The sequence below is a fragment of the Oryzias latipes genome, chromosome 2, assembly GCF_053564925.1.
Source record: "Oryzias latipes strain Hd-rR chromosome 2, Olatipes_Hd-rR_3.1".
Lineage (NCBI taxonomy): Eukaryota > Metazoa > Chordata > Actinopteri > Beloniformes > Adrianichthyidae > Oryzias > Oryzias latipes.
In genome coordinates, this window is record NC_136238.1 from 24606526 (window position 1) to 24632975 (window position 26450).

Here is a 26450-nt window from a genome sequence, read left to right on the forward strand (position 1 = left end):
CATGGATTGTTTTTGTGGGATCAGATCCAGAGTTGCTGAAAGTTCTGCTGCCCTCTGCTGGTCAAAGTGTCCAAACAGCAGAGAGGAGATTCTCTCATTCTATCTTTCAGTCACAAACACACTGGTTATATTTTATACTATTAAACCTGTTATAAGATATATAAGGCTTTATAACGGCTGTCTCTACTGCACACAAATTGGGTTTTATGAACAAACTCGTGAAAAAAAGTAAACAGTTCACTTCAACATCAGATTTTTCTGCTCAGCAGATGAACATTAGTCCAATAAAAACAGGAAAAACAGTTGTTCTAAAGTGTGATTCTGATTTTTAGATAAATGTGATATTTTTCACAGATTTTAAAAAAGAAAAATGCTTCAGTCTCCATCTAGTCTAGAAGTTTAAACATTTATTCTCCTTAAAAGTCATTTTATGCTCACGTCTTTGAATAAATACGTGTTTCACAGTGAATGCAGTCCTTCATATTTAAAGTTCCATGCAAATTCCAATAGTGTGGAACATCAATTAATTTACCCTTGAACTTTTTTGGAACAGAGTCCAGCTTTGGAACCAGCAGAGAAGCAACAAACAGCAGAAACCCACACTGTGGGAAAGACTCCACACTTCTGACTGATGTTCACGTCCACTTTATTCTTCACAGTAAGATTGGAACAGAACACTGAGAACAAAAAAGAACAGAGGAACAGTTCTAATGTCTACTAGAAAACATGAATCACAAGAACACCAGACATAAACACCAGTCTGGTTCTTTATTCGCATCTTCCTTCATACATTTTTAGGAAAATCTTTTCCTCACTAAATGGTAGAGATGCGGTTCTACTAAGACTGTGGATCGTTCCTTAGGTGGCGATCCAATTCAATTCATGAATCAAGCTCAATGGCTCACAGATCGAACCACGATTCTTGGTTTTTAATAGAATATATTTGTACATTCACTATAGGTGTGTATTTTTACTGGATGTATAAAAAAGTTGAAATTATATGAATTAAATCAGCATCATTTAGAACCAAAGATCAAAATCAACAAAAGTGATACAAACACAAAGATTTATATAGAAAGAAAGAAATGGGGTTTGTAACTTCAAACAAGTTTCCATCAACATTCTGGTTACGTTCAGCAGTAACATAAACAACAAAACATAAACATAATTGTTGTCACGTTGCACGGTGGTGCAGTGGTTAGGTTGGTCTAAATGGTCCCTAGATGTGAATGTGAGAGTGCATGGGCCCTGTGACAGACTGGATGCAGGATGTCCCCTGCCTTAGTGACCCCAAAAGGGAACAAACAGCTTAGAAGATGATTCACATGAAAATGTTCTCCACAGTTTTTCCATCCTAAATGTTCTGCAACACTTTATGTTTCAAAACATTGCATATTGAAGCAGCGCTTGAATTCTGCGCTGCAGAATTTGCTGATTCATGGTGATTCCATTAGTTAGTGGATTTAAAAGAAAATCTGTTTTCACTCAATGGTTACTAGCTCACATGCCTTGACAAATTAAAAACTGAAGTCCCTTCTTTTAGCCTAAAACAACAATGAAATTATGACAAAAAATCAAAGACGTTTACAATACATTTTCATAATAATGTACACACTTTGACAACATAAACATTGTCTTAGCAGAAAATACAACAATGGTCAACTAAATAAGTTTTGTCTAAAATAATAAAAAACAATGACAGGACAAAATGTAGTTAATGCCTCCTTTGAACTGAATTACTACATCAATGCTCTGTGTCATTGAGGCCACCAGCTTGGGGGGGTGCACATGTAATGAAAGCTCAGGCTGATTTAACAGCAGACTTCAAGTCGTCTTTATCATTAGGCCTGGTGTTTCATCTTCCTCTTCTTAACAGATCATAGATTTTATTTACTGGATTCAGCTCAGGGAACTTTACTGGTTGATCAAACAGTAACATCATAGTCATTGAAAAAGATGTATTGCTTGTGCTATCTTAGATGACCCCACCCTTACATTGACGTGTTCTCCCTACCATGACAAAGGTGGATAAAGGTGGAAAGATTTCATGTAATCCATGGACACCAGGGAAGATCACAAATCATTGAAGAAAAATGGTTTAGCGCACTGTCTAGTGGGTCTAGATGACCCAACTCCCAACGGCAAAATGCCTAAGATAGCACAAGGGTTAAACATGATCACTAAATGTTTTTGACATAAACATTTGTTATAATGTTCTTTTTTTTCCCGGACAAAGAACATTGTTTTATTTAAACCAATACAATAAATTCACTAAATTAAACTAAGGCTTGAAATATTCCAACATTTCCTTTTTAGTATATAAAAAAAAAGTTCTTTCTTCTAAAAACGAAAAAGAAAAAAAAAGACTAAATGGCATTTTCACAATATTTTCCCATATACTGTACAAGTTTTCTGCTCTATGTTTTTCTGTTTTTGAAGTTGAGATTTTTCTATAAATCCTTTATCTACTTTTTTTTTGTTACAAAAGAAAAGCTTCTCATTCTCTTCTTCTTCTTCTCTTCTGTTTTCTAATGTATTTTACTAAATGGCATTTATGACCGCCATTTATCAGCCATAAAAACTATCTCTCACTTATATGAGTTTTCATGTGTGTATTTAGAATAGATATTCGACTAAAACTGGCATCACAATTCTTGCAAGGGAAAGGCTTTTCTCCTGTGTGAGTTCTCATGTGTTTTTTGAGATTAGATGAATCATTAAAACTTTTATCACATTCTTTACAAAAAAAAGGCTTTTCTCCTGTATGAGTTCTCATGTGTGTTTTGAGATTAGATATTTGACTAAAACTTTTATCACATTCTTTACAAGTAAAAGGCTTTTCTCCTGTGTGAGTTCTCATATGTATTTTAAGACTAGCCACATGACGAAAACTTGTATCACATTCTTTACAAGTAAAAGGTTTTTCTCCTGTGTGAGTTCTCATGTGTGTTTTGAGATAATCTATACGACTAAAACTTGTATCACATCCTTTACAAGAAAAAGGCTTTTCTCCTGTGTGAGTTCTCATGTGTGCTTTGAGATGAGATATTTGACTAAAACTTTTATCACATTCTTTACAAGTAAAAGGCTTTTCTCCTGTGTGAGTTCTCATGTGTGTTTTGAGATAATCTATACGACTAAAACTTGTATCACATTCTTTACAAGAAAAAGGCTTTTCTCCTGTGTGAGTTCTCATGTGTGCTTTGAGATGAGATAATTGACCAAAACTTTTATCACATTCTTTACAAAAAAAAGGCTTTTCTCCTGTGTGAGTTCTCATGTGTGCTTTGAGATGAGACATTTGACCAAAACTTTTTGTACATACTTTACAAGAAAAAGGCTTCTCCCCTGTGTGTGTTCTCATGTGTATTTTAAGACTAGCCACATGACGAAAACTTGAATCACATTCTTCGCATGAAAAAGGCCTTTTTCCTGTGTGCATGCTCATGTGTGTTTTTAGACTAGACATTTGACCAAAACTTGAATCACATTCTTTACACATAAAGGGCTTTTCGCCTGTATGAGTTGTCCTGTGTTTTTTGAGATTAGATTTATAACTAAAACTTTTTTCACAGTTTTTACAAGAAAATGTTTTCTTTCCTGTATGAGTTTTCATGTGAAATTTCAACTGAGACTGCCCACTAAACCTTTTACCACATTTTTTACATGCACAATATCTTTCATCATACCCATTTTGGACATGACTTCTGTCTCTTCTCTTCCTCTGATCTCTGTTCTTCGGGTCTGTCTCTTCATTTGTAGTTGATGTGGATTCTGTCTCTTCATCTGTAGTTGATGTTGATTCTTCATGTTGGTTTCCTTCTTCATCCTGATTATTAGTTACATTAAAGCTCTGCTGATTGTTTAGATCTGCTTCAATGTTGTCATTGTCCTCATAAGTAGGAATCTCCATCAAGGTATCAGTCTCCTGCTTCAGATCAAGCTGATCCTCATCCTGACTGATGCAGAGTTCCCCTGGCTCCTCTTTAATCTGTGGTGGTTCTGGTTCCTCTTTAACCTGTTGAAGTTGTTGCTCCCCTTGTTCCTCTTTGGTTTGTGGAGGTTCTGGTTCCTCATGATCCACTCTGAAGTTCTTCTGCTGATTTTTTAGATCTGCTTCACTTTTCTCATTTTCCTCATAAGTAGGAATCTCCATCAAGGTATCAGTCTCCTGCTTCAGATCAAGCTGATCTTCATCCTGACTGATGAAGACTTTCCCTGGTTCCTCTTTAATCTGTGGAGGTTCTGGTTTCTCCTGTACCTTAATCAGTGAAGGATCTGGTTCCTTCTGTTGCTCTTCACTTTGAGCAGGTTCTGGTACCTTCTGTTGCACTCTTAAGTTCCTCTGCTGGTTGCAGAGATCTTCCTCTTCATTCATCCAATGCTGGGGGAGAACTGCAAGAATACAAACACAAGAAAAAGCCCTTTTATACTTTTAAACTAGTTTGTGCATTGACAAACACCAATGTAAGTCAAAATCTGCTCAGTCAGAAACCTTATAGTTTAAATCTTTAAATATAAAATATGAAAAACTGTTCATTCCAGGGGCGCTGGATGGGCTGCCCATCCGCACCTGGGGCTGGGATCACTCCTTCCCTGGCTCTGGGACGGGGCGGGGCAACCCTCTCGGGGCCCGTGATTGCTCTGGGTGACATCCACCAGGTCTGCGGGGGCTGGGGGGGCTTTGTTGGCCCTGTCCTGGGGGGGACTTCTGGAGGAGGTAGAGGGTAGAGCGTCAGTAAGGGACCTTGGAGGTTTGACAGGTCGGTGTCTCCGTTGACCGGCTGGTTGTGGCTGTCTCGGTCCTGTCGAGGCCTGACCTGAGTTCTCCCAGGGGCTGGAACCTGGACTTGCTCCGGGGGGGGGTGGGGGGGTGGATGTTTTGTGTGTGTGTGTGGGCCGCGCTTTCCGGCTCCTCTTGGGGTGGGTGGTGGCGGGCCTGGGGGGTCGGCGCCTGGTGGGATGGGGCCCTGGGTGCTATGCTTTTGGGGGTGGGGGAGTCTACCAACTGTCCCCAACTTACTCTCTTCCTTATATAATCTCTTATCAGGGTGATGGGGGGGGGGTTAGCCTGCCTTGCACCTTGGGGGAGGATCTACTTGGCAGTGGTCCCCCTACCGTGGTTGCCGTATGTAATAGCCCCCCCCCCTCCCCCTCTCGGTTTTATTTGCACCGTAGACATGTAGGGCCCTTAGTAAGGAGGGTGCTTGGACATCACTGCCATCAAGCAGCAGATGTCCTTTAGCGCCCTACCTGCCAATTGTAACTGCACTGTAGACATTTAGGGCCCTTGGTGGGGAGGGTGATGGGACATCACTGTGAGTAATCAGGAGACGTCCCCTCAGTGCCCTACCCGCCAATTTTGACTGCACCCCCTTAGTACACACACACTTTACTCCTCCAAATATACATTCCAACATAAACGCACACACATGCACGCATTTCACAAGGAAGGTGGGACCTTGGACCATCTGTCCCCTACCCCATCCCTGGTAAGGGGTACTGGGCCCTTGGCGATGGCGGCCATGTTCCCTGGGTGCTGGCTTCCTGAGCCCGGCGGCCCTCTCTTCACGCAGGGAGAGGGATCCCTGAGCTTTTTGGCAAGGCCAAGAGGAATCTCAAGAGTAAGGCCAAGAAAGCTCAGGGCAAGGGATCACATCACAGCTGAGCCGGGGGGGGGGTGTCTGCATCCCTGTGTTGTGGGTTCTGGTCCTTGCCCCCAAGCGTTGGGCCTCGCCAAATTTCCAAATGTGGACGAGCCATGTTTACAACACCCCTAGTGTTGACCCCCTCTTCTCCTGGATGTCTTCCTCCTGGGAGGGGGCAGCTGGCCCCTTGCCTTGCTCCTTCATGGGCCAACCGTGGGCCGGGTGGGTGGCTGCATGGAGCATGGGGCGGGTCTCCCTTGGGGGGCCCTGGCTCGTACCTGGGGTTCGGGCAGGGGGATGCCCAGAACTCTTGGGGTGATGATGACGTGCTCGTCTGGGGCTGTGGGCAATCTTCTGGGGCGGGGCCCTGCGTTCGGTCCTCGCTGCGTGGCGGGGGGCTGCTCTCCTGGTTGAGCTGGAGCTGCACTCTCTGCACCCCCCCCATGCCTCTCTGGCTTTGGGGGCTCCGTGGGTGGTCCTGCTGGCCCTGGCCTGGGTGGCGGATGCAATCGCCTGGGGGGCGGTTGCTCTCCATCTTCTGCCGTGCGGGCTCTGGGGAGCTCTGGTTGCCACAGCTGCTGTGCCAGGGGTCTTGGTGTAGGGATGGCAGGGCACTCTCCCTCCTTCTTTTCACCTTCCATTATAGATTTTTAGAGGAACATAAACACTCACTTGAGCACAGGTGTTAACTCACCTTTGCACTAATATTTTGCGTTTGAATGAAATATTTCACACTAGTTAAGGGGTGGGCAAACTATGACCCGCGATCTGGATCCACCCCGCCTCCATGTTTGGTAAGGCCCACTGAACAATATCAGAGACCCGTGTTTTTTTTTTTTTTATCTGCCCACATGATCAAGACGTGAGATTTTATCCCCCCCTTCTGCAGTCTGCGCTCCAACCTGAAACCCTCTAAAATCTCTGTCAAACATAACAGAAGACAGTCTTCCCTTTCTACGACGCAGTTCATCTTTACCAGTTTAGCTCATTCTTAAAGATCAATTATGCCGCTTTTTTTATACAGCACCCTGCTCTCTGTCTTGGTTGGCTGGAGACCACGTCAATCAATCTCCTCAGTCCGTGCCGTGTCTACTGTACAGAAACGCGGAGCTCTTAAGATCTACAGAAATCTATGATCCATCAGATCCATAAAAGTTTGAGATTTCAAACAAGAAAAAAAGGAAAAAAATGTTCATGTATGTCTGAGAAAAGTGTATTTAGGCAGTGAGGAGTTTTACTGCCATAAACTTCTGGAATCAGACTCCTTGGATTTCAGCAATCATGGTTATTTTTAGAACGAAACTCCTGCAATAAACGAGGGAACTCTGTACTGGTGAAAAGGTAACGCCGCGTTTTTTGCAGGTTCGAGGGAGGTGGGCACTGAGCAGAAACAAATGACTCAAAGACTGCAAGCTAGAATAAAATGTGTCTTTTTATTCCCCGCTTCAAAACAGTCATACAACATAACACAGGAGTTTAAGCCATGCAGTTTCAACAGAAAAGATTCATCTGCCCCTACCGTGACACACGGACTGGAGAGCCAACAGTCCCGATAGAGTGGCTTGAAACAAACTCCGGCTGGGCGTTCGTACGTAACCCTGAGCAGACTCTGACTCAAATTAGGATTACCTATCTTATATATTCTTTGATGCAAAGGTCAGCCCGCAGGGATGGATGGCCAGTCCCTCCCCGCAAGCTCACCCTGGATGTAGGCTAATCATAAACATGTCAGAATGCCTTCTACAGAGCACTCCCTTTTACGGAGAGAAACTTTATATTAAACATTCCTTCTGGGGGCCAGTCATACAAACACCATAAACATGTTACGATATTCTCCTTTTTTGGTGTTAGCTATAGAACCTTATTTAAGAGTTTACATAACATTACAAAAGAGTTTGCATAAGTATTCCTTTTTTGGATGGTCAGCCACAGAACATTTTATAGAACACATCTTCAATGCAGGGCAGAAGGCCCCCCCCCCCTGCCTACAGTGCATTATCCATCTCACGCCGATATATGATTAGCTGCAGCAGACACGTAAAAACTTTCTTTTTCATAATTACTGGATGAGGAACAGACGCGCAGGACACAGCGCAGCTGCGCAAACCGTGAGAAGTGACGCAGCCCTCAAAGTCTCAGCGGAATTATGACGGGAGAGGATTGACTATCAGAAAACAAGTGAAGGGAGACCAAAAATCCAAACAGTCATCGTCATAACAAAACCACTCAAAGCATCGAGAATTAGAGACCAAAAACAAGACAGAAACATCCAGAACAACAGGAACACGGAGGCCCATCAAGAATATGCAAAACAAAGGGGAGCCCATAGGATTACACCAACCCAGCAGCGTCTGACAAATGTAGTCGAAAACATGACTGATATGACAGCCGAAAACTAAACTGATACAAAACACTTTTTGTATCACTAAAGCCAAAAGATGCCACTGGGAGGGATGGTGAGGCCAAACAGTGAGAACATCAGCAATATTAGCCTCCCCCAGCCAGGCATTGCGTCTGTGTCTGTTGGAATTAATCATGGAGATGGCCTGGTCAGCCAAGTGCAAAAACAAAAAACCAGAAAGATCACGAGGAATCAGGCTGCTGATGCATAAAATGGAGGAACCGCGAGGCGCCAACAGTTCTCACATACAGTCGCCTTGATGGCAGTGATGCCAAGCTGCTGTTGGAAAAGTTTCATCAACCGGGAGGTGAAGTTGGTTCCCAGGTCTGTCAGAATTTCATCAGGTATTCCTACCCTGGAGAAAAACTGAATTAACGCTCTCATGACTGCAGGAGCTGTAATGGTGTGCAGGGGAAAAGCTTCTAGGAACCGTGACTAGGGATGGGTATCGTTAAAGTTTTAACGGTACTACTACTCTTATTGATAATGCTTATCGATCCGGCATTTTAACGGTACTCTTATCGATACTCTTTGAGGATGAAAAATAAAAAAATAAATAAATTAAGAACAAATGGTTTTATTTCCTCATTATGCAACAGCATTGTTTTTTTAACTTTACACTTACTTTATACATGACAATGTTCCAATAAAAACATGGAATGCAACGTTGATGTGCTAGACCAGAGTCGGCAACCTGAACCTCTCTAAGAGCCATTTGGATCAGTTTCCCACTGAGATGAAAGCACAGGGAGCCGCTACACTAGGGGTGTTAGAAAAAAGGTTTTTGCCGATATATAGTGATAGTTAATTTGGCAATACTTGTATTTATTAAAAATGCTCTCAAGATATTTATTTAATTATTTGTATTCTTTATGAGAGTGATGTTTCCTTAGATCTTTTGTCCATTTTCCATAACATTGAATAGACCTTTCTGTCTGTCAAACACACAGAGTTAAGATGAGTGAGATGATGGAAACAAATTCACTTTCATGCAGACTCCTTTGTCTTTATTTTCTTTAAATCCAGAAAACCCAATACATTATATTAATTTTATGGATGACAACTATGTTTTAATAGGAAGCAGCTGTTAGTTTATTGCGGGTCTGGAATCATAAGCGGATGAGTCTAAGCCCCGCCCCCGCCTGTCTCCCGCATCATATGGTCATTGTAGCAGCAAGGTGACAGGATAGTGGGGGCGCCCTGACGCAAATTTAACTCATTTTACGCGGAAATGGGTGGTCTTAGTCTAGGGGGATAAAAGGATTTTCTATTTTTTTGGGCACTCACTGCGAGATCGCCACTATCGCAACTGACTCTGCCGGCATTCACAGACACAGACACGCTCCCTCCATGTGCTTTTGCTGCTTTCTTCTTTCTACCTGCTCGGTACTACCTGACAGTGTTAAAGGCACCACGACCCTGTGAGAACATGGTGGTTATTTTACAAAAACACAGAGAGCCGCCGTATTTCGGACCGTTAGCTCTTTCTTCCATCCTATAACTTTGGTAGCATTCCTTTGCGCGCATGCCACGTACTGTTTGAACAACAGCCCTGCTCCCCGTGCACACAAATAGTCAGACAGACCTCTCTTCTTCAGAGAGAATAGCAAGATTAATATAATCATTAATTAAAGGAAAATTGACTGACTTGTTGAGTTAATTATGGCAGATAGGGTTGGGCGATGTCCCCTAATTTGGCCGTTGACGATGTTTGCTGTCAAACATCGTCGTCATGACATCGGAGGAAGTTGTATCCCTTTCCGGTTTTCAAACTGCGCATGTGCGAATACTGCGCATGTGCGAATGATTTATTCCGACCGAAATGACCTTAGTGGACGTTTTTATATTCTGAAAAAAAATTTCTGGGCCCATCTACACGGTTGGATTCTAATCCGACCATTGATCCCATCAAGATATTTTGTACATGTAACCGCGGCTTATGGCGTCGACTCGCCTGTGCCGATGGACGATGATATCGTCCATCGGCACAACCCTAATGGCAGATAATGTTTATATCTTGTGGGACACAAAAAAAGCGACTTCTCCAGTACCGATAGCAGAACCGTTAAGGTCAGATCTTAACGATACTGCAGTCTTGAAGAATGTTGCCCCGGGGCTCGCTCAATACTGGGGCACGGTACCCATCCCTACTCGTGACCACTGCTGCTCTCAGATAAAAGTCCAACAATGTCCATGGCTATTCTCCTGAACAGTGTGGAAATGATAGGAAGTGGGTGCAGTAATGCTCTGTCTTATGTGTGATGGCAGTTTTCTGGCAAGTAGGACATGTTGCATAGTACGTCTGAATATCAGTGTACTAGGGGTGTCACGATTTTGACTTTAAATCAAAATCGATCGAAATTAAGTCACAGTCTCGAACTTCGGATTAAAAAATGGAATCGTCGATGCTACCATGCCCCCATGTTGCGTCCGGTTACTTGCCAAGCGTAAAAAAACACTTGTGTTGAAGTGCTGCGAGTCAACCTCCTCTAACAGCCGCTCAAAAGATAGCATGGCACCTGCAGATGCAAGAGACCCATCAACAGAACTTTAATCCCCTCCCCTTTCACGGAAGACGCTGGTGTGGAAGTATTTTGGATTTCCAGTGAGTTATGTTGACAACGTTTGTCCGAAAAACCCCAAAAACAACTGTTTGCCAGCTGTGCTATGTGCGTGTACTATATTCTCTCACTGGCAGCACGACTAACATGACAGGTCATCTCCGCAGGCGCCACAAAAACATAGATGTATCTGTTAAACCAGTGCTTTCTAAATAGTGGGGCGCGCCCAGATGCGATGCCGGGGGGGGGCCGTAGCAGCAGTCTTAGGCAAAGGGTGCGTAAATTTAACGGGGGTCTGCGGTGACAGCGGCTCAGTGCTTGGAAAAAAATCTGGTCCACTGTTGTTTTCTTATTATCTGTTAATCACATTAACATTGTTTTTTTTACTAAACATTTTACTTTATACATGAGAATGTTCCAGACAGGATATTTATTGAATTATTTTTATTCTTTATGAGCGTGATGTTTCCTTGATCTTTTGTCTATTTTCCTCAACCTTGAATAGACTTTTCTGTCTGTCAAACACCCAGAGCTAAGTTAAGTGAGATTATGGAAATAAATTCACTTTAGTGCAGACTCATTTCAATTTATTTATTTTTCTTTAAATCCAGTGAACCCAATTAATTATATCAATTTTATGGATGACAACTATTGTTAGGTAATAATTATTTTTAAGTTTTAGGAAGCAGCTGTCAGCTTGTTGCGGATCTGGAACCATAAGCGGCGAGTCTAAGGCCCGCCTTTCTACCTGTTCATTGTTTGCTCCGCGAGCACCCACCACCACCACCACCACAGACAGCACAACATACGGTCATCGTAGCAGCAAGGTGACAGGATGGTAGGGGCTCCTTGACGCAAACTTCATTAAATTTACACGGAAATGGGTATATAGGGGGATAAAAGGATTTTTTTGGGGAGGCGCTCACGTGTCCCCTACAAGATCACCACTGACTGTGTGTGCGCTGCCTTGTCTTGTGTGTGTGCACGCGGCGCGTACTGTCTGAACAACAGCCCCAACCCCCCCCCCCCCCCCCCCCCCCCCGCACGCAAATAGCCAGACAGACCTCTCCAGCGAGAATTGCGAAATTAATGTCATCATTAATTAACGGACAATTGTCTGACTTGATGAGTTAACAATGACAGATAATGTTTATATTTTGTGGGACACAAAAAAAAATGCGTCTTCTACAATACCGATAGCAGAACCGTTGAGGTCAGATCTTAACGATACTGCAGTCTTGAAGAATAGTCTACCCAAACCAGAAACCATGGTTTGATGGAACAGTACGGTCTTTGCTCAAAGCTCGGGATGCAGCCTACAGGTCAGGTGACAGGCTGGCCTACAGCAGAGCCCGGACAGAGCTGAGGAGGGGCATCAACCAGGCCAAACGCAGACACAGACAACGGGTGGAACAGCACTTTGCTAATAACAACCCGCGGGAGATGTGGAGAGGCATCAGAACCATCACAGACCACAGGAGCAGCATGCAGCAGACCACTCATGACCCCACCCTGCCTGACACTCTAAACACCTTCTTTGCACGCTTCGAGACGCCCGGCAGCAGCAGGGACTCTGGTCCTCTATTACAGCTGGAGGAACAGTCCCAGCCTCTCGTCCTGCAGCTACGTCAGGTGAGCTCCACTCTGAGGAGGATCGACACCAGCAAAGCCGCAGGACCAGATAAGGTGTCAGGTCGGGTTCTGAAGCTGTGCGGACATCAACTGGCTGGAGTTTTCCTGGACATCTTCAATTGGTCCCTGCAGCTCACCTCAGTTCCTGTGTGCCTCAAGTCCTCCATCATCGTGCCGGTGCCAAAAAAATCCTCTGTCTCGTGCCTCAATGATTACCGGCCGGTCGCTCTGACACCGGTGATCATGAATGACATCATCCCTGTTACTCTGGACAGTTATCAGTTCGCTTACAGGGAGAACCGATCGACAGAGGACGCAGTTTCATTAGCCCTGCATGCTACCCTGTCCCACCTGGAGCATCCTGACACCTATGTCAGGATGTTATTTGTGGACTTCAGTTCAGCCTTTAACACGGTGATCCCGGACAAGCTGATACTGAAGCTCCACAACCTGGGTCTGCCTGCCTCCCTGTGCCTCTGGATCAAAGACTCTCACCAACAGGCCCCAAGTGGTGAGAATCGGGGACTCAACATCATCCACTCTGATCCTGAGCACAGGAACACCACAGGGGTGTGTTCACCCATGACTGCTCCGCTATTCATTCCACAAACCTGGTTTTAAAGTTCGCCGACGACACCACCGTAGTGGGTCTCATATCCAACAATGATGAGACTCACTACAGAGAGGAAGTTCAGCACCTGACAGGATGGTGTGCTGACAACAACCTCATCCTGAACACCTCCAAGACCAAAGAGTTCATTGTGGATTTTAGAAGGACTAGAAAGGTGGCACACCCCCCCCTCCTCATTAACGGGGAGGAGGTGGAGCGAGTGGACCACATCAAGTTCCTGGGGATCCACATTACATCTGACCTCACCTGGTCGCTGCACTCATCCCACCTGGTGAAGAAGGCTCAGCAGAGACTCTTCTTTCTAAGGAAGCTTAAAAGGACTGGACTTTCATCACAACTTCTGGGGAACTTCTACAGGGCAACCATTGAGAGCATCCTCTGTCTGAGTGCTACGGTGTGGTACGGGAGCTGCACCGCTCAAGACAGGAAGGACTTGGCCCGGGTGGTGAAAACCGCACAGGAGATTGTGGGAGGACCCCTCCCACAACTCAACTCAGTGTACGACAGCCGGGTCCAACGGAAGGCTGGTCGTATTGCTGCAGACCCCACCCACCCAGGACATAACCTGTTTGTACCTCTTCCCTCTGGGAAGAGATACAGGAGCATCAGAACTCACACAAACAGACTGAGGAACAGCTTCTTCCCAAGAGCAGTGAGGTCCCCCCCCCCCCCCCCCCCACATCACACAACTGGGTCAACGAAACCGCCCCCTCCCCCCAGACTTAACATAACCCACTAACCCCTGTCAGCACACAGCTGACAATGCTCTGACTGTATTTTAAACTATGTATGCAATATTCATGCTGCATGTGCAATATCCATTCTAATGTGGAATACCCACTCATGTGCAATATTCACCCCACTCTACTGTACAGTATTTATGTATTTATGCCTTATATAGCTCCTTATTCTTATTTTATTTTATTCTACCTTTTCATATTGTTGGACGAGAGTTGCTGGAAAAAATTTCATTGTGCACTGCAGAATGATAATAAAAGATTCCGATTCTGATTCTGAATGTGGCACCGGGGCTTGTTCAATACCGGGGCTCTGTACCCATCCCTAATTACAACGTACTATTCTTTATTAACAAATAACAGTAACAACTAACTACTACCTATCTAACTAATGAACTAACTCTGTAGGTGTTGTAGATTGACTGTGTGTGTGAGCGCGGAGCGTCTTGTGTAGGGCTAGGAAGGAGCGTACACGTGTGTTGGGGTGCGTGTTGATTCTTCTGCAGCGGACCGCTCTCTAGCTGCATTCTGAACAGGTGAACATACACCACACTGATATATTGTATTTTTTTGTAATGTATGTTTTTCACATTTTTTTCAAGATCTGCTCAGACCTTCAATAACTTTCTCTTTTACATTATTGCACATGGAGGGAATCACCGTAGCTGAGAGATGCGTTCTACTTGGGTATTCGTAGCGTGTTTTAGTGCCCGACCCGTGTTTTAGTGCCTGTGTTTTAGTGTTTTAGTGCCCGACCCGACCCGAAATTCGGGTAAATGCCAGTCATTATGCTCGGGTCGGGCTTCTCTCTCGCTGACTTTTCTAATAAACATATTGTAATGGCTGCAAAGAAGCTCCTTAGGCGGGCGGTTGTCAAACAGCTCTTTATTAATCCTGTATGTCAGAACGGTTACGGCATGAACCGAAAGGCACAGCCAGCTTCTTACTCAGAGGGAGAACGTTCAGCAAACCCCCTCCCCCACACACACACAGGTAGACCCCGCCCCCTCCCACCAGTCACCAGCCCACCATTAATTGACATACACTGCGGTCCAGCAACTGGCAGAAAGAGGGGGGCGCTGGCCACCCGCAGCTCTGTGCACGTGTCGCCCGCATCCATTTTGTTTAGGTATCCCCGATATGGAGTAGCAAGAAGACAAGGATAAACTTAAGACAGGGGAACTGAAAAGGCAAACACGCACCGCCGCGGCTGCAGTATTTCCCGCGTAATGAAGCGAGTCCGCATCAAGATCTCTCTTTCACTCTCTTTGTCTGGCCTCTTATTCTGTGTTCCAGCGTTATTTCGTTGTGCAAATGCATTTATCATGTAGGGAGGAACCTATGCGCAGCGCTTCCAGCGGAACTCTATGCCACAACAGCGAGCTTATACGCGCGCAGCTGCAGCGACCACTCTCTGTTCGAAAGAAAATAACTTTCATGATCATAAAAATATGTAGATTATTTTACCTTCAAGAAATCTGGCGGGGGTTTTTTCTGCCAAAAATACTATGGGATGAATTGAAATTTCGGGTTTGCTTCGGGCTCGGGCCTGCAAATCAAGTTAATTGGTCGGGTTCGGGCGAGTTCGGCTTTAATGCCCGCGGGCCTGTGTCGGGTCGGGCTGGATTTTTTAGGCCCGATCTTACCTCTAACGAGGATCGCCGTTTCCAGACCAGCGAATCAAAATGAGAAAATGAGCCAAAGATGCTGCATAAAAATGACAAGTAAAACATCCATAGATGAGAGGCAGGTCCTACAAAGAACCAATCCAAATGCTGGTTAAACTATCGAATGTACACAGCAGCTTTAATGGAAAGAAAAAAAAAACAGAGAGCCAGCCTAATAGAGCCAGCAACAAGTCTACCTGAATGGAAATTGCACGGAAAGCAGTTTCTCCAAAAAAAAAAAAAAAATAATACAATTGAAGTGGACAATACACTGCAAAGTCTTCATTAAATCAAATGGCCCACCTGAACAGGCAAAGGTCATCACAATCAAAGAAAGTGAAGAACTGCACAAATTTTAATAGAAAATAATGTTTTAGTCAGCACATCCTTACCAAAAATGAAAAAATACACAACAATGGATGTAGACACTGACCCAGATCCAATATCTTTAACAATTCCTTTCTTTTTTTCCATCTTTAAAGGTTTTATTGAAAGTCTTCGAACAGTCCCTGAAAAGACAAGAACAACTGATACAAGAACTGACACAAGAACAGGCTGATAACTCCACCTGGTCGGGAGGAAGTGGGTGAAGATGGCGTGAGGTCTCAGAGCTAAGCCAAGGCTAACTCAACACCAGCTCCCTCTGCCCAGCATCTTCTAACCCCAATCAATCACAACTGCAAACCCATGCATGGACCTAAGAACATCCTTAAGCTTGCAGGTGACAAAACAGTAATTGGCCTCATCAGCAACACATTACCGGACCTTCTAAAGACAGGAGATGAGAGGCAAATAGATACATATTCCACAGATTGGTTTGAGTTTTAGGAAGTTAACAACAGTTATGTTCAACTCAACTAAGGGGAAAAACAGAAAAGCTCTTACAATGCAATCACAACATCATATGTGGTCATAAGCCAACAGCTTCATTAACATTAGACAAAAAAAACTTTTTACTTGTTTATTTATTAACATTTATTAAACCGCGGGTGTGAACAAAAACAAGAGGGTAAAAAAACTACTTAATCCAGTATGGCAGAGTTCAATGTCAGCTGACAATTTAGGTAACAGCCTGTAGAGGTCTATGGGTGACATTAGAGTTGATCCGTCCAGTTAAATAAATGTCTATGAAAGGAAAGCAGTAAAAATACACTTCAGGTTATGTACCGAAACGATACAGAAGTGCTACAATACCAGACATGAGAGAGGAGTGAATAATGTTGGTTACTGATGGGAGAAGAGAAAGGAGAAAGAATTTAACAAGAGCTGTAGGAATAGGATCCAGTTGACAGGTGGAAGGTTTAGAGTTGGTGATGAGGTCAGAAATGGTTTGGACAGAAGGAAGGGAAAATCTTGAAAAGGTTGTCAGAACCGAGGGAGGAGTGAAGGTGTCCACTCCAGAGACTGCAGCTTGGCTTGTGAGCTGTTGATGGATTGTAGATATCCTCTGTATGTAGAATGTGGTTTTTGTACATGTCCTTATGAATTGTGACTCCAGTTTTATTTTGAAGTCTTTCCAGTTGTCTGCCTTTAGCTTTGAGCTGACATAGTGCAGGTGTGAACCATGGGTGAAGGAAACTGATGTTGTTTTGAGGAGTGCATGACTTTTTAGAAGTGACTGCAAGTCATTGTTACGCTGCAAAACCAGCTCGTCAGGTGTGGCATCAGGATTTATAATAATAATAATAATGGATTGGATTTATCTGTGCTTTTCAAGTCACTCAAAGCGCTTACATTGTGTCCATTATTCATTCACTCCTCATTCATACTTGGTGATGGTAGCTACTGTTGTAGCCACAGCTGCCCTGGGGCAGACTGACAGAGGCGTGGCTGCCAGTTTGCACCTACAGCCCCTCTGACCATCACCAGGACATTCATGCACATTCACACACCAGTGGAGCCACACTGGAGGCAAGGAGGGTGAAGTGTCTTGCCCAAGGACACAACGACATTTTGGCTGGTGGGAGCGGGGATCGAACCGCCAACCCTGCGGTCATTGGACGACCCGCTCAACCACCTGAGCCACTGTCGCCCCGTGTCGCCCATTTACTCTGGGAAGGTTGTTGATATCAGCTGAAAAACTAGCAGTGTTGATGGCTTGTGTCTTATGGAATGATATGATGCGTGGGCATTTGAGTTTGGATACGGTGAGCAGGAGATTAAAGGTGATGAGCTTATGGTCAGTGAACGGAAGTGTGTGAGGTTTGCAATCAGATGGAGTAAGTCCAGAGCAGCACACTAAGTCCAGCGTGTGTTCTTTGCAGTGAGTGGGAAAATGAATAAATTGCTGCAATCCAAGGCTATCTAAACAGGATAAGAAGTCTTTGATAAGAGGATTATTACAGTTATCTATGTGGAAATTAAAATCACCAAGAGTAACAATGTTCTGAGACTGTGAAGTGAAATGGGTCAGGAGATGTAAATGGTCATTTAGAAAATCCTTGTTGTATTTGGGTGGACGGTAGACTGTAGCAACTATGGTGGGGGGCAGGACCAGAAAGGAGTAATGCAGTATATTCAAATGAGCAGTAAGTAGGAACAGAGACAGGAAGGACTTTCCAGGACTCACGATAGATCATCAGGACACCACCACCTCGTGCATGTGTGCGTGGCTCACTGGTGTACACAAATCCAGATGGAGTTGCCTCATTGACTGCAGTGAAGTCCCCAGGTTGCTGCCAAGTCTCTGTGAGGCATAGAAAGTCCAGCTTTCGGTCAGCAAGAATGTCCTGGACCAGCTGGCCTTTATTGGTGAGCGAGCGGATGTTGAGGAGACCAAGGATGACTGTAGTAGAGTTAGTGGAACAGAGAGGATCTGGAGTAGAGCGGGGGAGAAAGGAGAGCACACTGTGGTCAGCGCCTCTGGCCGGCGCCTCTGGAAAACAGTGTTTGTTTTTCTCTCCGCATGTCCCTTCACAGAAGACCTGACTGTAATAATAGTCCTAATAGGATAGACTGGGTGGGCAGCAGGTCTTGGAACGAAAGCAGTGATGATGGTTTGTTGGGGGAGGTTGGAGGAAACCAAATCTAGTCAGTCACTTCCACAGACCGATGTCTGTACGGATGAAGAGGAGGTTTGGACAGGTGTGGGCATGATGGGGACAGGGGAAGTCTGGACAGAGTGTCTGATGTTGGCTGCTAAAACATTGCTGCCCAGTGGACTGGGGTGAATACCATCAGATTTATAGAATGAAGTTCTGTTCCAAAACAGATTAAAATTGTCAATAAAAACAAACTTGTTCAGGTTGGCAACAGACTGGAGCCAGGTGCTCAGACTCAGCAGCCTGCTGAAGCGGCCCTGGCCGCGGGAGAGGGAGGGGAGGGGTCCCGAAATAAAAACAGTCGATGGGCAGGAGTTTAAAAAATTAAAAAGTCTGATGAACGCCTTTTTAGTAGTTTCAGACTCTCTATAGGAGGTGTCATTAAAACCGGCATGTAAAATCAGCGTCCTGACTGTGGAAGGGAGAGATCGCAGCAGGTCTGGGAGTTTCTCTAGAATATCCAGAACCGTGGCTCCCGGAAATCAGTGAGTGACAGCGTTGAAGAAGCGGACCTTCCTTATTATAGAATCCCCGATTATCGCTGTTGACGGGGCAAACAGGGGAGCAAAAGACGCGGGCTGAGGTGTAGCGCCGACAGGCAAATGACGACAGCGGCAGCTGCGGCCTCACCTTGCGGCCGGTGGTCCGTCAGCAGCGGCGAGGCCCGAGCCTTGCTGGAATGGAAGTGGACGGCTTCCTTCAGGATTCGACGGCGGGAGGAAGATGCTGGAGCCCGCGAGGACGCGGGGAAATCCAACTGCAGACGCTCGCCTGATCCTGATGAGCCTTTAGTTGTAATCCTGGGGGCCCGAACCGGGTTTCTGCATGCCGCGATTTTTCCTTCTTCCTCCGGGATCACCGTGGCGTCTCTCCGGAGAGAGGGGAAATCGAGAGTTGAGCCCAAATCTGGTGGAGTCTGTGTCGCTGTAGTCGCTGAGGAAGGAGCGGGAGAATCTGTGGTCAGACCAGCGAAGCGGTTGGACAGACTCAGGAGAGGAGGCTTCCAGGTCTCATCAGAACTCCTTCTGGGCCTTCGGACAACCACTTCTTCATCCAGCGATCGTTGCTTAGGAGTTGAAGTTGAAGAAGGGCATGCGCAGGTGGACGGATCCCATGGAGCTGGAGTGCAGCACTGAGGCAGCTTAGCCGCCAAATGGGCGAAGGAGCCGTCCATGAACTTGGACAGGAGAGCGTCATTCAGTTGTAGTTCAACCCTCGGACGACAGATGTCTTCTTTGAGGTCAGTAATGACCCCCGAAGCTGTACTTTGAGACTGTGAGTCCATATCGTAGATTGGATTTGGGTTTTTTGCTGTTTTTTTTTTTTTTTGCTGAGGTCTGGTCTGGACTCACCACTGCTATCTCACCGTCCACCATTTTGTCAGAGAGGACATGTACTATACTATTACTGTACTCTATTATTAACCATTTTATGTACAAAATGTACTCATAAAATTCTCATTCAAAAAAAATACGTAAATAAAAAAATCAATAAGTAAATAAATCATTAATACATTTCTGTTTAATTAATCTTCTATATCTGCTGTTTTCTAATTTAAATGTCCCTACTAACACAGTTCAGTTAACACTGTTGAATCATAACTATTAAACACAAAAGAAGACTTAAATTCTACAGTTCTGTAACCTCTATCAATGGTTCTTCTGAACATGGCTTCTCTTGTCTACTTCTTACTGCTGGAAACTTGGCAGCACTTCCTCCGAAACAGCTAAGACCCTCAGTGTGGATGAAGATGATTGTCAGTATATCTGGACTGAACTTGGACTTATTGACATAGAAAATGAAGCAGTCAGAGAGTTTGTGCCCCCGATGCTGAGTCTGTGTTGAATGTTTGCCCTTTAAACAACAAATTGGTAAAGGAGAAACAAAATTCAGTAACCACTGTTGGATTTTCTTTCTTATGACTTTTTGCACATACAAACCCCGGTCACAAGTTATTGTAGAGCAGCCGGTCATCCACTCCTATATTTTTTATAAAAAAAAGATGGAAATTCATGTTGGCAACACCAAACATGTGTAGCCAAGATGCACAATAAGCGTGTTTGAGATCACCCAGGTGGACAAAACGCTGCGCAGATCACCTTGTGAGTGACGTATGATTTTGTTTTTGCTCCAACATCACCTGTCAATCATCACAAAAATATCACCAGAAAGAGGCGGGATCAAGGCCCCAACCTGAGCGAACGCAGCTGGAAACTTAGTACTGCACTAACTGCAAGCTGCCCAACGACTACAAAACAATGCATTATGGGAAATGTGTCCTGACGGTTTTTGCAGTTGAATGATCAATTAAAATAATTTAAAATACCACCCCCCCGGGGGCGGATCCAGGGGCGGCGCTGGTTCATCTCACGTCTATCGTTGCATTTTCCCCACGTATTTTCAATGTGTACATTATGTTGTCTCTAGCACGTGTTTAATGTTAGAGCCCCGTTAGTTGTCACGGATGTAGGTGTGGGACATTTATTCTCCGAAGCAACCCACCTCCTGCAGGACCGGGAGATGGGTCGGCGCCGCGCGCCTAACCCTAACCATAACCTCAGCCCTCCTCCGGGTCTGTGCGACCCAGAGAAAGGTTCAGCATTGACTGCATGTATTTAGATAAGTAAAGTAAAGTAAGGAACTCCTCCTGGTCCGGGGAGGGGGCGGTCAGGTTTCCTACCTTAAATATTCTACTGTGCTTTCAAGCCCAGTCAAAGCCCCGCCCCCAAGAGTCATATACTTCACTGTGATTGGTTGATTCTTCAGCTCCGCATACAAAATTGAAGAGGTGTCATTCATACAGAATGGCAGGTCGCATTAACATTAAACTTTCAAATTAAGGCGGGGGCCGCAAAATATCATCTTGGGGGCCGCAAATAGCCAGCAGGCGGCGAGTTTGAGACCCCTTGAGACAAGGAATCAAACGAGTTAAGAAAATGAATGGAAGGCCGGTCTGAATATTTATACTTTACTCATTTTGTTTCTTTTTGTCTTTGTCTCTTTTGAAATTATTTTATTTATGGCCGGATCTGGGTGCTAAATTAATATCAGAAACAGCTGTTTCAGTACACACACACAAAACCTCACCCCTATGGAGTCCTATACTGTTCATAATTAAATAAATAAATATTTAATTAATTAAATAAATATGACCTCATGCAAATACACAATCAACCAATAAATCTCTTGTAAATATATAAAAAGATCATGAAATTGTGAAAAACCTTTTTATTTATAAGCCTTTATATATATATATATATATATATATATATATATATATATATATATATATATATATATAATTACTCATTTATTTATTTAATTAAATATTTATTTATTTAATTATGAACAGTATAGGACTCCATACACCCCACCCGCATCGAGCTGACACCGGTTTCAGCACCCACATACATAGTACATACATACCCCCGCCCGGAGAGTAAGTTTAGTGTGGAACCGCCACTGGGTGACAGACGGGTCACCAAAGAGAAGAGCATGAAGCTCAAAGGGCTTCTCTGTTTGTTTGATGAAGGTGACATACCTTGTATGTGGTGTAACTGCAGCTGTGGTTTCAATAAACAGTTAATTGAGTTGCAGCTGGCAGAGGCTAGGCAGAAAGCCAATAAATTAATAGGACATCAATAAAATGAGGAGCAGTTTGATGAAAATGAAGCTGCACTGGAGGAAGAATCAGTCCAGAAAAGATGGAGAACAATTCTGACACTAAGCAGTTTTCACTGATGTGTTCAGGTTTGAATCTTTTCTGTCTGCAGATCCATGAGCAGGACCCTGTCTTTGGGTTTTAGCTTGAAATGTAGTTTTGGAAATAGAATCTGTCTGAATGTCTGGAATTGGAGACATGGAGACATCAAAGAGGCTTAGATGGATTTTGGGTTTGACAGAGAAATCTGCTGAAAAGAACTGAACTACAAACTTAGAACCACAGACGACAAAACAGATTGTACTTTTTTATCTGCTAACAATTTTCTCTTTGATCTGTTAAGGTTTCCTGTTTGTCGTTAGCTGGAGGGACTAACTAAGATCATATGATTTGAAGAATGTTGTCGGCTGCACTGACCAACAATGTCTTCTGTCTTTTCAACTGGAAGGGACAGAAGAGACTCTTCCAGGACACGCTGTTGATGGACTGCATGTTTGGAGAGCTTGAAGCTCAAGATAGAACCATTGTTGAAGTGAACATACCGATAGTGTGGAGATGAAGATCAGAGTCACACTGACCTGCTGACATGTCAGAGCTGTCCACACTTTGGACATGACTTCTGTCCCTCCTCTTCCTCTGATCTCTGTTCTGTAAGTCTGTCTCTTCATCTGTAGTTGATGTTGATTCTGTCTCTTCATCTGTAGTTGATGTTGATTCTTCATGTTGGTTTCCTTCTTCATCCTGACTATCAGTTACATTAAAGCTCTGCTGATTGTTTAGATCTGCCTCACTGTTCTCATCTTCCTCATAAGTAGGAACCTCCATCAAGGTATCAGTCTCCTGCTTCAGATCAAACTGATCTTCATCCTGACTGATGCAGAGTTCCCCTGGTTCCTCTTTAAACTGTGGAGGTTCTGGTTCCTCCTGTTCCACTCTGAAGTTCCTCTGCTGGTTGCAGAGATCTTCCTCTTCGTTCATCCAATGCTGGGGGAGGACTGCAAGGAAAAACAAACAAAACAAGGAGCCTTTTATATGTGTCCGGACCTTTGGGTTGTTTCAAGCATCAATAAACTCTGTGATCATTGGAGAAAATGTCTGAGGAGTCTGGAGAACCAGAAGAGCCTCATTGAAATGAATATATACACAGAGGTGGTTATTAAACCAAAACCAAACTAAACCAAAAGAGACTAATGGAAATGAATATATATATATATATATATATATATATATATATATATATATATATATATATATATATATATATATATATATATATATATATATATATATATATATATATTATAGGAGCCATAAATGTGATTGTAGTTCACCTTACTGCGAGTAGGGAGATTCTGTATGTAAGGGAAGACGTCACAGTTTTTGTTAGGTGTTTTGGCCCGGAAGGGCAAAGGGTTTTGACCGCAGTACCGCACGAGCACAAGAACGCAGGCTGGTCAATGTCACACGCAAGTATGTATGCAAAATGACAGCAAATAAATGTCAATGTGTCGACATACAAAATGGGAGTGGACATTTTAATGTCTGGAGCAAACAGACAACCTCACCCTGGGTCAAAACAATCTCAGTAGCTGAGTTGTAGGCTTAGCTCCTTCATATATTTATATGCAGAAGTGGGTAGTAATGCGTTACAATTACCTCAAGTGAATTGTACTTATGAGAGTAAGACAAGGCAATTTCATTTGCATAACACAAAGTAGTACACAAAGTAAAACAGAAAACTAAGAGCATGAAGCTCAAAGGGCTTCTTCTCTGATTCTTTGATAAAGCTAACATACCTATGTGGTGTAGCTGCAGCTGTGGTTTCCAGATGACATCCAGCAGTCTGCGCTGACGACAGAGCTCCTGCTCGTACTGGACGATGGTTCCTTCACAGAGTCTGCAGATTTCTTCAGCAGCAGCAGCTAGTCGCTCGCCGATCAACTCTCTCAGAGACTGAAGGGAAGACATGGTTCCTGCTCCGATCTTCAGCTCCAACTCCCACAAACACCGCCGTCCTCTTCACTGCAGCTCCGATCGATCATCTGCTAGTCTCACAATCACAGCAATCCACGTTGTCTTTCCGTTCAACACTTCTTCACTCATTTACGACACTTTGGAAAATGCTGAGAGTTCCCACACGAACCACGTATCGTCCTTTCTGTCCAAAAACCTCACAAACGTCCCAACAAAACACCAACGACCTCTCAACACAAGCTAACGCTGCTAGCCTGCTAACAAGCTAACGCTGCTAGCCTGCTAACAAGCTAACGCTGCTAGCCTGCTAACAAGCTAACGCTGCTAGCGCCTCGTGCTGTTCTTCTTTGTTTGGCTAACAGCGTCATGGTGCTTTAGCGCCACCAGCTGGTCTGGAGTGTTGTCTGTAGCTCATATTATGATGTCGATGGTTGCAAAAAAAAGCCCTTTTAACTTGACTGGCAAATAAAGTATAAAGTAAACAGTTTATTTTCAGGAGATAATAAAAAGAGAAAATCAAAATAGAAAAAAAATGTATCAAGGAAACTTTTTAAGAGCTGTCGTGTTGTCATCACACTGTGTCTCCAATGTTCAGATTTGACTACAAAACACATCAGATACTAACTAAACCCGATCACATTCGTTTATTGCATTTCTAAAATACAGTCATGAATAAAGAAATTTCTTAGGTAAAAAAGTAAACAAAAAAAAAAAACCAGAAAATTTCAAGCAAAAAGATCCCAAGAAACCTGTTTCTAAAGAGAATAATTACGACTATTAATAAACATTAAACTGTACAGTTATTAACAAAGACAAACACTAATTTTGAAATTCTTATTGTATGGAATTTTTACTTAGCGACGTCGTACCCATCTAAGGAATTTTTGAGGATTCGTTTTGGGTTTGAAGAGAATGACTGCAGTTTTTGTTTGAATGACATTGAGACGGTGGATCATTTATTCTTTAACTGTGGAATTATAAAATTATTCTGGGATGAGTTGTGCTTTTGGTATTCTTCCAAAATTGCAATGCCAGTTCATTTACACTCAAAAAATGTTCTATTGGGTTTGGTATCATATAATAGACCAGAAAATACAGTTCTTAATATCCTGATATTGCAAGGAAAGTTTTATATAAACAAAAATAAGTTTTTGAAGACCAAACCACTTTTTTATAACATTTCATAAAGAGCTCTGTTTTTACTTTCAATCACTTCATTATATGAAAAAGAAGAATGGCTTGAAATTGCTTAGTTTTGTTCAGAAATACAAACTTCACGAGTACCCCTAACTAGTATTAGACTATTTAGATTGGTTCTATGTTCCTTTATTTTATTTTTATTTTACTTATGTTTTTATTTATTTGTGTGTTATGTTCATTTTTTCTTTTTTTCCCCCTCTATTCTTTATTTTCTATGTTAATATGTTATGCTTGGCAATGGTGACTGATCTTCGAGGTAATGTTGATTACATTGTTATTGTTCGTTATTCAATGTATGATACCTCAACTGTCAATAAAGTTTAAAAAAAAACTTAGCAACGTTAACTCATTGGTCGTGGCAACTTACAGCCAATCAAATAGTGTGACGTCATCGTTGGTCGAAGGACCCCGAAGGACCCCGAGAACATCCGGCAGCCCGAGTCGATCCGGTACCTACACCGGCTCGTAGGCGTCCTCGCCGGATGCTAAAGAATATTTTACAGCTGCTGCCAGCGTTTCCTTAATCTTAACCCATGTTTGTGCCCCTGCATGGAGAAATGGCATCAGCTGTTTCAGATGAAGCAGAGAAATTATTCTGAGGAAGATAATCGGGGAGAATAATGATCATCCAAAGCAGGTGTTTAATATGAATGAACCCAGCCTCTTCTGGAAGAAAATGACCTCTCGCACTAAACTGATGATGGAAGAATGGGCTCCTGATTATATAACTGAGATGTAAGATAATAAAAGAAAAGTGAAAAAAATTAAAGATCTTTGGAATGCAAACATTTTTCACCGACAATCTGCAAAGATTTTAATGCTGTTTCTTGTTTCTGTGTCTTCTGCAAAGATGTTTTCAATAAAAAACTGGGAAAGATTTAAATAAATTCACAGATTTTTTCAGTTTAAGACAAAAAAAAACACTTAACATTTTTATTTACAGTACAGACCAAAAGTTTGGACACACCTTCTCATTCAAAGAGTTTTCTTTATTTTCATGACTATGAAAATTGTAGATTCACACTGAAGGCATCAAAACTATGAATGAACACATGTGGAATTCTATACATAACAAAAAAGTGTGAAACAACTGAGAATATGTCACATTGTAGGTTCTTCATAGTAGCCACCTTTTGCTTTGATTACTGCTTTGCACACTTTTGGCATTCTCTGGATGAGCTTCAAAAATGTTGAGAAATGCAGAAATGTGTGCTGCAGATCCCATGTTTGCCACTAGAAGGAGACGTTCTGCAGCAGCTTCAGTCTTTGTCATTGTTGCTGTGTGAGCCTGAAGTTC

The 26450-nt window shown here is 43.3% G+C and overlaps 3 protein-coding genes across 7 annotated transcripts in view; 2 read left to right on the forward strand and 1 right to left on the reverse strand.

Moving 5' to 3' along the window:
* LOC144986719 (NLR family CARD domain-containing protein 3-like) overlaps positions 1–26450 on the forward strand; it is a 674722-nt gene that overhangs the window by 70511 nt on the left and 577761 nt on the right. The gene's annotated exons all lie outside the window — the stretch shown is intronic.
* The window catches only part of LOC144987033 (uncharacterized), a 95671-nt gene that overhangs the window by 27828 nt on the left and 41393 nt on the right, over positions 1–26450 (forward strand). The gene's annotated exons all lie outside the window — the stretch shown is intronic.
* LOC144986916 (uncharacterized) lies at positions 630–24514 on the reverse strand. Of its 2 annotated transcripts, XM_078935646.1 has the most exons (3): positions 23776–24514; positions 22558–22974; positions 630–4395 (listed from the first exon to the last, which is right to left on the reverse strand). In XM_078935646.1, exons 1-3 carry the CDS (start codon positions 23945–23947, stop codon positions 2582–2584), a joined length of 2403 nt encoding a protein of 800 aa, XP_078791772.1. In that variant the 5' UTR covers positions 23948–24514; the 3' UTR covers positions 630–2581. The 2 variants fall into 2 exon arrangements, with proteins under 2 accessions (XP_078791772.1, XP_078791777.1); XM_078935651.1 differs by lacking the exon at positions 22558–22974 and having other exon boundaries at positions 23776–24513.

Coding starts and splice junctions, on each gene's coding strand:
- LOC144986916 (XM_078935646.1), bottom strand. CDS start 23,947: ATGTCTTCCCTTCAGTCTCTGAGAGAGTTGATCGGCGAGCGACTAGCT. Junction 22,975..23,775: donor GCTGCAGCTACACCACATAG/GTATGTTAGCTT, acceptor TTTTCCTTGCAG/TCCTCCCCCAGCATTGGATG. Junction 4,396..22,557: donor CAGCTCTGACATGTCAGCAG/GTCAGTGTGACT, acceptor GTATTCTTGCAG/TTCTCCCCCAGCATTGGATG.